This window comes from Drosophila biarmipes, chromosome 3R, assembly GCF_025231255.1.
Source record: "Drosophila biarmipes strain raj3 chromosome 3R, RU_DBia_V1.1, whole genome shotgun sequence".
NCBI classification, from domain to species: Eukaryota; Metazoa; Arthropoda; class Insecta; order Diptera; family Drosophilidae; genus Drosophila; species Drosophila biarmipes.
In genome coordinates, this window is record NC_066616.1 from 14,508,705 (window position 1) to 14,523,788 (window position 15,084).

General features: G+C 48.9%; 3 protein-coding genes across 4 annotated transcripts; all 3 read right to left on the reverse strand.

The window, feature by feature from the left end:
• Positions 1 to 487: 487 nt before the first annotated feature.
• Positions 488 to 4,619, reverse strand: LOC108031884 (membrane alanyl aminopeptidase). Of its 2 annotated transcripts, XM_050888953.1 has the most exons (5): positions 4,555 to 4,619; positions 3,433 to 4,126; positions 2,418 to 3,134; positions 1,241 to 2,362; positions 488 to 893 (listed from the first exon to the last, which is right to left on the reverse strand). In XM_050888953.1, exons 2-5 carry the CDS (start codon positions 4,119 to 4,121, stop codon positions 593 to 595), a joined length of 2,829 nt encoding a protein of 942 aa, XP_050744910.1. In that variant the 5' UTR covers positions 4,122 to 4,126; positions 4,555 to 4,619; the 3' UTR covers positions 488 to 592. The 2 variants fall into 2 exon arrangements, with proteins under 2 accessions (XP_050744910.1, XP_016961137.1); XM_017105648.2 differs by lacking the exon at positions 4,555 to 4,619 and having other exon boundaries at positions 3,433 to 4,133.
• Positions 4,620 to 6,076: 1,457 nt separating this feature from the next.
• LOC108031925 (aminopeptidase N) lies at positions 6,077 to 9,640 on the reverse strand. Its single transcript, XM_017105703.3, has 4 exons — positions 8,937 to 9,640; positions 7,959 to 8,433; positions 7,659 to 7,897; positions 6,077 to 7,592 (listed from the first exon to the last, which is right to left on the reverse strand). The coding sequence occupies exons 1-4, from the start codon at positions 9,635 to 9,637 to the stop codon at positions 6,143 to 6,145; spliced, it is 2,865 nt and encodes a 954-aa protein (XP_016961192.1). The 5' UTR covers positions 9,638 to 9,640; the 3' UTR covers positions 6,077 to 6,142.
• Positions 9,641 to 10,758: 1,118 nt separating this feature from the next.
• LOC108031910 (aminopeptidase N) lies at positions 10,759 to 14,688 on the reverse strand. Its single transcript, XM_017105678.3, has 5 exons — positions 14,124 to 14,688; positions 13,546 to 13,701; positions 12,759 to 13,472; positions 11,120 to 12,347; positions 10,759 to 11,056 (listed from the first exon to the last, which is right to left on the reverse strand). The coding sequence occupies exons 1-5, from the start codon at positions 14,666 to 14,668 to the stop codon at positions 10,820 to 10,822; spliced, it is 2,880 nt and encodes a 959-aa protein (XP_016961167.1). The 5' UTR covers positions 14,669 to 14,688; the 3' UTR covers positions 10,759 to 10,819.
• Positions 14,689 to 15,084: the final 396 nt, after the last annotated feature.

Sequence of the window (15,084 nt, forward strand, 5' to 3'; positions counted from 1 at the left end):
AATGACGCTTCCTTGAACTTAGAAAAAAGTTTTTGTCAATTGACATTTAAACTTGAACATTTTTATTTTGACGAATCTTTCCAAAAATGAAAAATCATTTTTTTATACATCCTGAAAGTAATAAAAGCACGAAATTCTAGAATTAATTAATTTCAAGAATATATAAAATAAAAATAGCATAAAAAATGTATATAATAAATACCAAGACTTTCAGCTAAGGGCTCATTCCATCAAATAAATTCGCCATTCAACATTGTATGGCATTTTTGCAAAAAATTGAGCAGAGAAATAGTTTACTACCCTGATACGACTTTATGGCTTTACGATGATCGATTGATTGGGCAACAGGCACTTTAGTTCAATGAAATCCCCTCAAGATAGCTGAATCATCCGCGCGCGATGGCGCTAATCAGGTTGTAAACATTGTCGCCAGGGAGGCCAAATAGCGATTTGGCCAATGCCCACTATAATAATATACGACAAGGGGTTATCTACAAAATGGTGTTACTTTATTGGGTGCTTAAAGCGTAGAAATACTTTATGGATGGAGGGCACTCGTGACCCGCTCGCACCTGTCCCCGATGGAGGTGGTTTAGTTGCGCAGCATGGTGGCCAGGGCCACCATCAGCAGGCTGAGGGCACTGAAGGCGTTGACCATGGCGCTACCACTGCGGTAGTTGGCCAGGTAGCTGCGGAAGACGCCCAGCTTGGCGGTGGCCCAGTCCAGGTTCTCCTTCACGGTGGCCTCCGCGGCGGTCAGAGTGGCCTGCGAGGTGCCGAACTTGCTGCCGTTGTTCTTGTTGAAGGTCTCCAGGTCGGTCAACTGCTGCTGGGTGGTGAAGCGGGCGGCGATGTTGGAGATCACGGTGGCCACTGCGGAGTAACCACCCATGCTGCAGGGGAAGGCAATAAATGTATCAATTCAATATTTAAGCAAGGATTTGCGTCCAATTTCTTAATGTCAGGTTAAGGTTCTAGCTTACTATCTGTCTGATAAAGTTAATATTAAAGTGTTTTCTTTCAAATGTTGAAATAAGAACAAAACTTTAAAGATTCAGTGAGAAATTAGTTTTGACAAACTTTAGGAGGAACAGGTTAGTTAACCTCTAGTTAAGTTATCAGCCAGATAAATCATTTTTGAGGGCTAAACACTAAAATTATATTGAGCAACTTATTGTTTCCGAAAAAGGTCAAAAGTTAACCAGACATTGAGAAACCGAACGCTTTGTAGACTACTTACGCCTCGGCCAGTTCCTCGTACTTCTGGGTGACCAGGGCGAAGACCGGGCTCACGTTCTCGTTGTTCTCCGTGTAGAGAGTGGACAGAACGGAGGACTTGTCCTGCCGGCGAATCTCATCGCTGAGGACCAAGTTGAAGACCTTCTCGATCAGAGCCTGGGTCTTCACACAGCCGAAGGAGTTCTGCAGCAGGGTCTCCTCGGTGGCCACGGTCTCGTTCTTGAACTTGTTGTACAGGGCCTGGAACTCGGCCTCCCCACCCTCACGCAGACCCACGCAGTAGACGGTGGCGCGGATGTTCTTGGGCACGGTGGTCAGCGACTGGAAGTAGACCTTGGCCTTGCTGATGCAATCGGCACTGCCGTAGCGACAGGCCCAGGACAGGACCTTGGTGCGCAGATATATGTCCAGGGCGGTGTCGCTGGTGGTCTCGTTGAAGCCCAGCTTGTTGTAGGCCTTGTTGGTCAGAGCCTGGATGTAGGTATTGAAATCGGCGGTATCGTTGCCCAGCCGGATGGTCAGGTAGCTGAAGCCATTGAAGGCCGACGTCCAGGGAATGTAGTTGGTCTCCGTCTCCAGATACTCAATCACGTCCAGGGTGAGATTGTAGGAGATGTGTCCGGCCCTGGCCAGGTTGAACAGATCGTCCACGATCTGGGCACGGTTGTTCTCGTGAATGCCGCCCCAGTTGTCGGTGTTCAGAACGGAGTGAATGGCATGCCAGTTGTCCTCGGTGTAGTTAACACGGTAGTAACCAGTCTGCTGGACATTGGCCACAATCCACTTGATGCTCGAGTTGAAGTTCACAGTGGTGGTCACGTCAGGGTTCAGGATAAACTTGGGTGTGGCGTTCGCAAAGTTAGTCGCCTCACTGGTGGTATAGGAAATGGGCACGGTGTACTTCAAGCTAGCATCGGCTCCGTCATTCTCCTTCAGCAGGAAGCGCTTCTGGGTGAAGCTGACCGAACTGAGGTTGGCGGCCACCGAGACGGTGATCAGCGGGTAGCCCACCTGCTCGGTGAAGCTCTTGAAAATGGCTTCGGAACTGGCGTTGTAGCTGGAGTTGGGCCACTGCGCCTGCCATTCGCCCAGCAGATATGCGGGATACGAAGGCCGATACTCGCTGAAAGGGTTTTCTTAGGCAGAGGTCTACAAATTGGATATCTCCCAGTACTTACTACTTCTTGAGGTACGCCTGGAGGGCCAACCTGAACTGCTCCTCGCCCATGGTGTGCTTGATCATGCGGATGAAGGTGGCTCCCTTGTTGTAGGAGATGCTGTTGAACATGCGGCTCAAGTGGGCGGGTGTGTAGGTGTTCTCATCGCTCAGCGGATTGGTGGCGTTTGTCGAGTCCATGGCCATGACAGACTGCACCTGGTCCACAACAAACTGCTTCTCCAGCTCCCACTGATCCTCGACCATGGCGGTGCCGAAGTACTGGAAGTAGCGGGCGAAGCCCTCGTTCAGCCAGGTGTAGCTCCACCACTGGCAGGTGACCAGGTCGCCGAACCACATGTGCGCCTGTTCGTGGGCCACCACGGCGGCGATGGACTGGCGGGAGGCCAAGGTGGTCGCCGACTCATCCACCAGGAGACTGCGTTCCCTGTAGGTCAGCAGACCCCAGTTCTCCATGGCACCGGCCGAGAAGTCGGGAATGGCGGCCATGTCCATCTTGTCGTTGCCCATGGTGTAGTAGTCCTTGTCCAGGTAAGTGCCCATCTCCTTCAGGATCTTGATGCCCACGTTGTAGGGGTACTGGGTCTGCGCATAGTACTCGGGACGGGCGTATACTCCGAATTCGTCGTCCTTGCGGGCCACAAACTCCGAAATAATAAAGGCCAGGAGGTAGGTGGACATTTTGGGAGTGGTCTTGTACACATCGGTGAAGTATCCCCTAAAATTAAGAAAAAATTGTTTCAGAAAATAACACACTAGCCGCTTGTTTACCATATCAATTTCATTGTTAACCATCTATATTAATAATAAACGTTTTCTCAATGTACTGTTAACTTCTCTCATTAAGTTGAGTTCCTGATTTTAACAATAGCAGTTTGTCAATATCCCTTTAGGTTTATGACTGAAAATACTTGATATGGTTCAATTTAAAGGTTGAAAGAACTAAACTTAACATGACATTGAGAAATCGGCACTAAAAATTTGGTTATCCGTCAAAAGAGGTAGAAATGACTTACTCCTCGGTGCTGGGAGTCGACGAGATGAGGCGGGTGTTACTGGCCGAGTTGTAGGTCCTGTAGCGCTTCAGGGTGACGTTGAAGGTGGCCTTGAACTGGGGCTCATCGAAGCTGGGGAAGGCGCGACGGGCGTGGTTGGTCTGGAACTGGGTGGAGCCGATCCACTTGGTCACATTGTTGTCGTCCACATAGTAGCTGCGGTAGAAGCCATGCATATCGTCCAGCATCAGACCGGTGTACACGAAGTGGAGGATGTAAGGCGTATTGGCAGTCAAGGCGGTTGGCGCCGTCAGCTGGACAATATCCGTATCATCGTTGGTGGAGTTTGTCGAGCCAAACGAGGTGGGAGTCGGATTGGCCACACCGGCAGCGGGCTTCAACCAGTACTCGCTGACCGAGTAGGTGAGATTTTTCGAGTGCAGGTGCACGGCGGTGGTGCTTTGGTTGGACACAACTTCGATGTGGACTTCGCCATCGAAGGTGAACCGCTTGGTGCCGTCGCTCTCCAGCAAATAGGGTCGCAGGGTGATGTTGTAACTAACCGGCTTGATGTGATCGGCCAGACGATAATCCTTCAGCTCAGTGGCCAAGGTCGTCGGCGGCTGGACATTCAAGGCCAGCTGCCGAGTTCCGGCGAAGGCCAGGCACACGCAGGCTGCCAGGAGAACAGCCACTCGCAGGGCGAACATTTTAGCTATTGGTTAAAATATTAAAAAAATGATTTTTTTAAAACATTTACAAAGTAAGTGAAAATTATATATTCGAACAATAATAAAAGGTTCCACATTAGGATGGTTATTTAAATTTAATACATTTAATAAAACAAATTATATTTCCTGAGAAATCGCTGTTTTTTTAATGTTTGATAATATATATATATAATATTTAAATACTTTCAAAAGTTTTTAAAGAACGTGATCTCTCGAAAATTCTAGAACATTTCTTTGGCAAGAGATATTATTTTTGCAGAATTTTAAGTTTTTCTTGGTTGCGCCTAAAAGTATAACTCCAGTGTCGTAATATTTCTTATCCAGTTTATAAGGATATATTCGTTCGATCTAGGCCGTTTAAGTTCCGATTTCACCAGAACGATCCACACTTATGTAACCACTAGAAACTCACTTTTCAAGGGTTCGATCGCGGACCCGGGACTAGAATTAGTATTTTGCACGCCACTCGGCACGCGATTCGATTCGAAAACTAAAGGCCGCCTGGCTTTGGGCCGGTATATATGGCGATTGCAGAGCGTTTGGCGACTTGGCCATTATCAACGGTTTATCTGCAGCCTTTAACGTTTTATTTCGGCCCAGATAAGTTGGCCTGGTCTATAGATTAAGCGGCGATAGCGATAAGAAGTTGTAGCGGTGATTTACACACTTCGCCATTGGCCACCAATCCACTCCGACGCTTTTCGAATATTGCCAGACGATGGCATAACATTTCATTTTCGCTGCACTGGCTGTCTGAGGAAGCCTTGGCACTTCATGGTGCACTGCCTCCAATCTTATCAAGCGTGATTTGCAGTCTTGCCAGGAGGAGTATCATGTCTCTCGAATCGTGGTGATGTCAAGGCTGATAATCGGGTTTTGATCAAACACTTCAGCTTTTTAAACCAAGTTTTTTTAAATATCCCCACAGGTGCTTACTTTATTATAACTGCCGAATGAATCTATTTTTTTAATATAATTTTTCCCATATACAGATGTTTGAGTAAAATAGTCTATACTTCTATCTCAACATTTGTAATTGTCCTATACCCTGTGCTAGGAAAATTAACAGCTCAACTAGAATATAGAAAGCATGTCGTTTGGTAGCCTTTACTTTACATTTATCAGGATTAATGAAAACTATTGTAAAGTGGCTTGTCAAAATTTGAACCACAATCCGTTATCAATATTGCACTCCTTTAAAAACCTTTTCCTGTTATGAAGCACCTGTCGTATATTGATTAATGATTGACCAAGTAAATCAAAAATCGAAAACCATATATGAACTAGGTTGTGGCAAAAACCGGAAATATACATTTTAAGATCAGTCTAATACCAACTAAGTACCGCTCCCCTTTGATGGTATAAACAGATTAATACAATCCAAGTTTTCCAAACGTAAAGTCAAAAACAAACAATTAGAAGTTCCCTTTGTCATTACTTTATAAACTTAAGTTGACAAGTTAATTTATAAGAACAGTAAAATAAAATCAACTATCTCTATGTCATTATGTTATTTATTTAAGTTGACAAGATAATAACTGACCACACTTATAGGAAAATTAACTTTATCTTTTGGTTTGTCAAAACTTAAAAACAAAATCTCGGATCTTTTTTCCCCCTATCAGTTGCACTTGCTCTGCTAGAGCCAATAATCCTGCTCGCCAATGTTATGTACTATAGTATTTGCTTTCTAGATTGATCTAGATTTCTTTGTTACCGCTTGGGGATTTGGAATTTGGATTTAGTTGCCAGGGCAGATTACGCCTATATTTATGGCCTTCTTAGGGGCCCCAGAACTTCGTTTTCCCTGGTCTTGGAAGAGGAAATTTATGAGATCAGCCCGCTTATCCGTCCACTTCGATCGGCACTCGCAATTTGCGGTCATAAAGCCATTGAAGGGAACTGTAAATTCTAAGGCAAGGCAAACAAGAGTCTTAGGGAATTAGTGGAATTTATTGGTGGCACGATTGCAAATCTATGACTAACTTAGGATCTACGGTCTAGAACAGCTTGACGGCCAGAAGGCAGGCGAAGATGGCCAGGAGGGAGGCGCTCAGGGCGGAGCTGCCGCTGCGGAATCCGTTGACCCAGGTGATCAGGGGATCCCTGTTGGACGCCAGCCAGGCGTAGTTGGCGTTCACATTGGCGTCCACGCTGGCCTGCAGCGTGGTGGGCACGTACGCGGAGCCCTTGACGGTGTCCACCAGCTGCTGCAGTGCCTCCTTCTGCTTGTCGTTGACCGTGTAGGCGGAAATGCTGACAATGTCGCTGTACAGGGGGTTAACGCCGCCGAAGCCGCTGGTCAGCTGAGCATATGCCTCCCAGTTCTTCTGCAGGAAGTCGATGGAGGCCAAGAGACCCACCTCGCCGCGGGAGTAGGCAGGGCTCAGTAGGGTGATCCTCTCCTGCTCCCTCAAGCCGTTATCCTTGTCAATACTGCTCGACACGAATTTCTCCAGCTGGGTGGAGCTCTGGGAGCAGCCCAGGGCGGAGATCAGGAGACGACGCTCGGCCTGGTCAGTGGAGTTGATCAGCTTGTCGTACACAAAGTCAAAGATCTTGTCGTCGGCCTGCTTCAAGCCGTTGCAGTAGACCTGCGACTGCAGATTAGGCTCGATCTTGGTTCCGTGCTCCACCAGACCCGTCAGCTTGGCCGTCGTCTCCGTCAGGCAGTTCTCCACACCCGCCAGGCAGGCAATGTTGATCAGCAGGTTGCGGGTGAACTTCACCAGGTGCTGCTCGCCATTCAGATCGTTCACTCCGAACTTGTCGTACTGCAGGCTCACCAGCTCCCGGACGTAGAACTGGAAGTTGGCGTAGTCCGCATCACCACTCAGGTAGCGGTTGAACAAGGTGATCACCGTATTGGCGGCCGACCACGGGGAGTACTGATCCTCCTGGGGCAGATAGGTCAGCAGCTCCAGCAGAGTGGCATGGGGCACACGACCGCTGGTGGCAAAGCGATACAGATCGTTGATCAACTGGGCTCGGTTGCGGGGATCGATCTTGTGGGGACGGTTGATCAGACCATTGGTGATCAGGGCCCAGTTATCGCTGTCGTAGAGCACGCGGTAGTAGCCGGTGGACTTCTTGTTCAGAATCAGCCAGTTGCTCTGGTCCAAGCTGGCATTCACGGTGATCTCGGGCACCTTCAGCAGGTAGTGGGTGGCCTCGGTGTTACGGAAGTCGGGATTGGAGGCGTCGGCGTAGTTCACAGGCACGTACCACAGCTTGTCGTTGGTGTAGTCCTTGTCGTTGGTGTAGACCGACTGCTTGATGGTGAAGCTTCCATTACCGTAGTTCCTGGTCACGGTCAGCAGGGGAACACCGCCCTGGTTGGTCCAGCTGCCCATCATGTCGGCCACGGTGGCGGAAACGGCGTAGTTCTCCTCAACGGCGGCCTTGGCAATGCTCTCGAACAGCTTGGTCGGATTGGCAGCAGTGAATTGACTGGAGGGGATTGGGAAACAAGAATAAGTAGAGCTTTCATCAAGATTAGTCCCGCTCCAAACTCACTTGTCAACCAGGTAGTTGTGCAGGCCGCGCTGGAAGACAGTGTTGGTCAGGGCATGGCGCCACATGTCCAGAACGGATCCAGCCTTGGCATAGGACACAGAGTCATACAGCAGGGCAATCTCCGAGGGCTTCTGGACGAAGTAGCTCATGGGGCGGGCACTGGCACTGGCATCGTAGACCAGAGCGCTCTGGTAGGAACCGGCATGGAAGGTCTGGAAGATGTCCCACTCGGGATAGGCCTGTAAAGCATTTCTGCTATGAGATAAGGAGCTAATGGGAACACCTCGTTTAAAAACCCACCAGATCCACAGCCAAGTTCTCGAAGAGGGTGGCGAAACCCTCCTTGAGCCACAGGAAGCTCCACCATTCGATGGCCACCAGGTCGCCGAACCACATGTGGGCATCCTCGTGCGCCTCGATGGTGGCAATGTTGGTCTGGGTACTGATGGTCGAGTTCTCGGTGTTGTACAGCAGGTACTCCTCGCGGTAGGTGGCCAGGCCCCAGTTCTCCATGGCGCCGGCGGCAAAGTCGGGAATACCGGCCTGATCCAGCTTGGGCAGGGCGAAGGGGACATCGAAGTAGCCGGACAGGCGCTTCTCCACCAGCATGCCGGTGGTCAGGGCCCACTCCTGGTCGTTCTCGGTTCCTTTGCGGGAGAAGACGCGCTGCGGCAGGCCGTTCAGCTCTCCTTCGGAGTAGACAAACTCGGAGACGATGAAGGCCACAAGGTAGGTGGGCATGTTCACGGTCTTGTTGAAGGAGGTGACTCCAGAGCTGAAATGGGAAAAGTCATTTAAAATTTAAACGATTTGCAGGCATTGTATTAAAAATAGGTAATAAAAAAAAAATTCATAAATCCTTACGCAAAAATAAATCAATATTCAAGATCCAACATTTTTTTTTTATTCCTAATCAGAACTTTGTCCATGTCCTAACTATTTTCAGAAACATTGAGTTTCGAGATTATTGCAATTGAATTTTCTGCTAACTACCAATAAATTTAATTATTCGCAACAATAAAATGTTTAAAAAATATTTATCGGCTTTAAAACTCTAATTTATGACTTCTTTATGTTAGTATCTGCAGGCATTAATCGTATTCACTGATATCGTAAACTTAGCTAGCTAGCTAACCATAAACTCCTGATATCAAAAGTAGCGGTTGCATAACCAAGTATAATTATGTAACCGGCATATAAATTAATATAAAACCTCATTATATTACTGCAAACGAGAAAGCCGCGAAAACTAATAAAGATTAGAGAGGGGGCACCAACCTGGAGGCAGTCTCATTCACCGGCATGTTGCTGATGGCATTGTAGCTGGGATCGTGCTTGATGGTGATGGTGAACTCGGCCCGCTTGGAGGGCTCATCGTAGCAGGGGAAGGCGTGGCGGGCGTCGGTGCTCTCGAACTGGGTGGTGGCCAGGTACTTGGTGTTGCCCTTCTCGTCCGTGAAGGTGGACAGGTAGAAGCCGCCGTTGTCCGTGCGCAGGTGTCCCTGGTAGTTGATCGTCAGAAGCCACGTGGTGCCCTCGGGGAAAGTGAGTCCCGCCTTGCTGAAGGTGAGGAACTCCCGTTCGGACTCATATGCATAGGTCAATTCCTGGGCCACGGCTGCCTCCACTCCCAGCTGAATAATGCTGGCCGTGAAGTTCTCCAGTTGGCGGGCATGGACCACAATGGTGGTAGTGGACACCACAACGCTCAGGGTGATGGACACGGTGCCATTGAAGACAGTGTCGCCGGTGTGCACGTTGGTGCTCAAGGACACGGCATAGTGGCTGGGGACGGTGTCGTTGGGCAGACGGTAGTTGTCCTCGTCGGCGAAGGGCATCACCAATCGGCTGTTGGGATTCTCCAGGCTCTGCAGCTGCTCGAAGGGCGGAAAGCTACGGACCACCGCCGCCTGGGTGGCGGAAATGGCCAGCAGAAGGACCACGAGTAGGGACATCCCTCCGATCTGAACGCGACTCATGGCGAAAACGCGACAAGACTAAAGTGCCCAACTCTGAGCAGCCACTTTTAAGCGACGCAGTTCATCTTATCTCTGGCCCCGGCATAAAGATTACCCCAATCTTCTCGCCCGGAATGACCATTACCCAGTGTAGAACAAAACTAAATTGGGTGGTAAATCAAGTGTTCGGCTAGCCCATGAAACCCATGAATTTGTGTTTTCTGAATGGTTGGTAACAATCGCGTCTCAGATTGTGGCGAATAAGTGCGAGCATTTGGAGATAGACAGCTGATAAAAGCCTCAAGTAGGTGGACTGCCCTTGATCTGATAAAGCTAGCTGACTTTTATACTTTTAAGATTCCAAGCACTCCGAAATGTGTACTCCATCGCATTCAAAAACCATTCCAAGCTCCTAATTTAATTGATGAAATGAATTACCGATTCCCATCAAATAGTGAACATTTCGGAAAGTAGCGAAATCTAAAAAGCTTTCAATGAAAATTCCAGCATACTTATCTTATTTCTTGATATGACTGCCTAGTTCGAAACGAACTTTTAAGATAAAGAGCATCCGCAGGGCCTTACTAAGCCAAATGTCCAATACTATGTAACAATTAGTGACAATTAAACCGATAGTACTAGTTCAGAGCCTGTCCATAAATTGCGTAATCTCCTAGGGGGTGGGGGATGTTAGCAACATGATTACTCCCGTGAATGAAATTATTTTTCGTGTTCGAGAAATTAATGGTTAACTCAGATTATGCAATTTATGGGGATACCCTTAGAAAGAGCCCTAGAAGTGGATTAGGAATGAATCGACAAAATCTCGTTGTTCTTGAAAAATCCAGTTCACAATCTGACACAAGCACGTGAACTCTATAAACCACTAGGGCCGTTGTAAATATCCACTTAATAATCGAATTTCGTCCTTAGCTCAACTATCAGTGCTTTATCGATGGGATTGATATTCCCGGAATCGTGATAAGATTGACCAACGCCACACTTCGCAATTTAGCCATAAATCGATCGGTTCACAATCCCATCCAGGGAACCTTGGACCCACCCTCAGCAGGGGGACTTTTGTGTCCAAAAGTGTACCATCTTTATCAACACTATAGCCGAATCTGATTAACACGCAATCCTTAATGTTGACTCATGTTTATTTTCCGAATTTATGCTTAATACTTGACCACATGACTTAGCCTAAAATAGCCTGAAGAGCAGCAGGGCCATCGCGCTGACCAGGATCGTGGAGATGGAAGAGGTCACAGAGGGACCACTGCTCTGCGAGAAGGAGTCGGCGATCCAGTTGAGCACGGGATCGCGGTTGACGTCCAACCAAGCGAAGTTGGCCGTAATCCGGCTGTCAATAGTGCTGCTCAGGTCATCGTTGAGATAAGTGGGTCCACCCGCTTGCACAACATCCACCAGGGCGTTGAGCTGCAAAGTAATGGATTAGTTTATGATCCGCTGGGAAAAATCTAGAATTCTCTAAGAACCCACCCTTGTCTTCTGCTTCTCGCTGACCACGTAGGTGGCAATGCCACGCAGGGCCGCATCCAGGGGCTTGGCAGTCTCCGACAGCTTGGCATATGCCTCCCAGTTGGACTCCAGGAACTCCAAGCTGGCAGTGAGACCGATCTCGCTGCGGGAGTAGGCCGCATTGAGCAGCGAAGTGCGCTCCGAGTAGCTCAGGCTATTGGTGGCGTCCAGGGAAAGCCCCAGGAAATCCAGCAGCTGGCTAGTTTGTCCCGAGCAGCCCAGCGAGGAGATGAAGAGACTGCGGTCGGTGGAGTCGGAGGATCCCAGAAGATCGGACTGGACTCTGCTGTAGATGGCATTGGTGGTGGAACGCAGACCGGCGCAGTAGGCCTGGGTCCTCAGAGTGGCCTCGATGGCAGTGCCGTTGTTGAGGTACTCGGAAAGCTTCTGGGCCGACTGGGTGTAGCAGTCACTGCTTCCCACCTGGCAGGCCAAGCTGACCAGGACGATGCGCAGGTAGTTGTTCAGGTAATGCTCGCCGGGAATCTCGTTCACGCCGATCTTAGCGAAGATGGGTTCGATCTGTTGCTGCACGAATCTCTGGAAGTTGTAGTAGGAGTCATCGCCCCTCAAGTAACGATCGTAGACGGTGAGAATGGTGTTGGCAGTGGACCACGGGGCATACTGCTCCTCGTTTTCCAGGTAACTCAGCAGGTTCAACAGGATGCTGTGGCTCAGGCGTTCGGTGTTCACAAAGATGTACGTATCGTACAGCAGTTGGGCCCTGTTCCTAGGGTGGATCTTCCAGGGCGCGGACTTCAAAACGTCGCCAATGAGTCCATAGTTCTGCACGTCGTAAATGGTGCGATAGTAGCCGAAGTTCTGCAAGTTCAGCAGGAACCAGTCATCGCTGGCAATCTGAACGTCCGAGAACACGGTCTCCGTCACATTCAGCAAATAGTGCGTGGCACTCGTGTTGCGATAGTCGGGCTTGGAGGCAGTGGCAAAGTTGATGGGCACGTACCAGGTGGCCACATTCGCATCGGCCTTGTCCGCCACGTAGCGCTTCTGGGTGATGGTGAAGGTGCCAGCCTGGTAGTTTCTGGTCACGGTGAGCAGCGGATAACCGGCCTGGTGGGACCAGCTGCTGAAGATGTTGTCCACCGAGGTGGGCAGCGTGAGGCCCAACTCATTGGCAGACTCCTGGAAGGAGGCGAACAGGTCCCACTCGTCGCAGGAGGTGTATTTACTATAGAGATTGGAAAATTTGTTAGACAAACGGAGTGCAATACAAGTAGTATAGTAACTATTTACAAAACCTCTAAAGAATCTTAAAGATAATAAAAAAGATATTTTTTAGTTCACTCACTTTAAATATTTCTTTTGTAAACAAAATGAGATTCCTAAATTACACATTTCCCTTGGTGTGTAGAAAAGTATGCTACATAAATCTGATAAATTTGAAGAATACTTTTAGGTACTTTTTCTCGAGTGACAGTTAAAATGGAAGCTAACCATCTGTCCAACAGGCTAACGTCAAGATAAACCTTCATTATGTGATCGTAAACTGCTGAATTTTAGGGTAATCTGATGTATGCTTCTTTACAAAGGGTTCTTATAAACTAAGTAACTTTAAAAAAGAATGTGGCTTAGTACTTACTTCTTGGTCAGGTACTTGTTCAACCCGTTGCGGAAAACCTTGTCCGACCAGGCGTTCTTGAACATGTACAGAACACTGGCGGGCTTGGCGTACGAGAAGGTGTTGTACCGGTTGGAGATCTCGTTGGGCGTCTGGACGTAGTGCGTCATGGGCACGGCCGAGGCCAGGGCGTCGTTCAGCAGGGCGCTGTTGTAGTCGTTCACATGGTAGATCTGGTAGGTGTTCCACTCGGGGAAGGCGATGTCGTTCGACTCGTACGAGAAGAGGGTGGCAAAGCCCTCCTTGAGCCACAGATAGGTCCACCATTTCACGGACACCAGATCGCCGAACCACATGTGCGCGTACTCGTGTCCAATGATGTTGGCGATGTTGGTCTTCAGGTTGATGGTCGAGTTCTCCTTGTTCCACCACATGTACTGCTCCCGGTAGGTGGCCAGGCCCCAGTTCTCCATGGCGCCGGCCGAGAAGTCCGGAATGCCGGCCTGATCCAGCTTGGGCAGGGCGAAGGGAACTCCGAAGTAGCCGGCCAGACTGGACTCCACTACCAATCCCGACCAGAGGGCCCACTCCTGCTGATCCTGCTTGCCCTTGCGGGAGAAGACTCGCTGACGCAGACCATTGAGTTCTCCAGTGGTGGACTCAAAGTCGGACACAATGAAGGCCACCAGGTAGGTGGACATCTTGGGCGTCGTCTGGAAGACGGTGACTCCAGAGCTTGAAGGGGGGAGAACAAGTAAGAACAAGTTGTTATTGTCTACATTGCGTATGATTGATTTATTATACCAACCTGCTGGCATCGTCATTCACAGGCATGTTGCTGATGGCAGTGTAGGAAGGATCGTGGTGGATGGTGATGGTGAAGTTGGCTCTGCGGGCAGGCTCATCATAGCAGGGAAAGGCGTGACGGGCATTGGTGCTCTCGAACTGAGTGGTGGCCAGGAAGCTAGAGGAAGAATAAATCACACATTATTTCCCAATCAAAACGATTATTACACTTTATGCGACCGTCACATGTCACCGCACTAATATGTGATTACCAAGATAAGCTAGATTGTGTGTTTTTTGATACGAAACTAAGCAAGCAGAACAAGTACTAATCAAGTGCAATCGTTATTAATAGTTCGATAAGAGTTTGCACATTGGGTACAAGGATTCTTAATCCAATAAAAGGTGAAGCCTAAAGGGTTTTAAGTTTGAGGTTTGACTGAAAATAAGTTATTTTTCACTAGACATCTGATTTAGAAGTTTGTAATAACTAATGGTTATGTCCTATGTTAATTTTGTATACTATACTATTATACTAATAATATACTATTTTTTACTCTTATCTCAATCTCTAGTCACAAAAAATTAAAATCCACTTACTGCTGCTTGCCATCATCATCCGTATAGCTGGAGATGTAGAAGCCACCCATGTCTGATCGGTGGGTGCCGTTGTACTTGATGGTCAGGGTCCAGTTGGTGTCGGCTGCGAAGGACTGGCCACTGGTCGCAGTGAGCACAAGGAACTCCCGCGTCAGTTCGGGGGTCACGGTGAGGGGGATAGCGGTGGGCGTGGCCGCATCCCGGCTGATGATGGAGGCCTCGAAATTCGACGTCTGGCGGTAGTGCACCTTTATCTCCGTGGTCAGCTCCACCACCCGCAGATCGATGTTAACAGTTCCATTGAACTGGGTGTCGCCAGAGTGGACGTTGGTCCAGAGTTCCACATTGTAAGATTCCGGCTCCGTGGTGTTCGGCAGTCGGTAGTTGCCCTCACTATTGTCATCCACGCGGGGAGCGGCGAAGAGCGCAGATCCCTTGGTCTCCAGCTGACCATCGTCCAGGGATTGTGGCAGGATCAGGCGCGCCTGCAGGCTGCCCACTGCCATCAGCAGAAGGATGCAGGAGTTCAGGAGCCACCGTGCCATGTTGGGTGCTCCAGAAAGGCACTTGGGTAGTGAGGGGCCGCCGCTTGGCCACGGCTTATTTATGGACTAGGCCGTATCTAATCCTCGGCGACGTTCGCCATAAAGATTGTTGCGCAATACTCGATAAAACCGGCAAAGCCCCGGTTATTGGCCAAGAGTGCACTGGGCCAAGCCAATCGCGGGGTGTAATTAAGCAGTAAAGCGGTCAGATATCGGCTAGTCTGCCTGCTCTTAAAGGTGCTCAAGTCGGTCCTCCAATACTATAGTGCAAAAAGTACCCCATTTGTAAGTACCCCTTCTAATCACCTTTAAAATGATTCAGTAGCCGGATGCTTATCAAATTGAGCAGGACAATAGAAGTACTTTATTCCTAATCGAATCGGTGTTCTTACTACAAGCCATTTGGTCTACAAACA

Bases quoted from the DNA above. Each gene is read 5' to 3' on its own strand.
- LOC108031884 (XM_050888953.1), bottom strand. From the start codon at position 4,121: ATGTTCGCCCTGCGAGTGGCTGTTCTCCTGGCAGCCTGCGTGTGCCTG. The intron at 2,363-2,417 runs GTAAGTACTGGG...AAACCCTTTCAG, and splicing joins CAGGCGTACCTCAAGAAGTA to CGAGTATCGGCCTTCGTATC. The intron at 894-1,240 runs GTAAGTAGTCTA...CTTCCCCTGCAG, and splicing joins TACGAGGAACTGGCCGAGGC to CATGGGTGGTTACTCCGCAG.
- LOC108031925 (XM_017105703.3), bottom strand. From the start codon at position 9,637: ATGAGTCGCGTTCAGATCGGAGGGATGTCCCTACTCGTGGTCCTTCTG. The intron at 7,898-7,958 runs GTGGGTTTTTAA...AATGCTTTACAG, and splicing joins AGAACTTGGCTGTGGATCTG to GCCTATCCCGAGTGGGACAT. The intron at 7,593-7,658 runs GTGAGTTTGGAG...AATCCCCTCCAG, and splicing joins CACAACTACCTGGTTGACAA to TCAATTCACTGCTGCCAATC.
- LOC108031910 (XM_017105678.3), bottom strand. From the start codon at position 14,668: ATGGCACGGTGGCTCCTGAACTCCTGCATCCTTCTGCTGATGGCAGTG. The intron at 13,702-14,123 runs GTAAGTGGATTT...TTCTTCCTCTAG, and splicing joins GATGATGATGGCAAGCAGCA to CTTCCTGGCCACCACTCAGT. The intron at 12,348-12,758 runs GTAAGTACTAAG...CAATCTCTATAG, and splicing joins AACAAGTACCTGACCAAGAA to TAAATACACCTCCTGCGACG.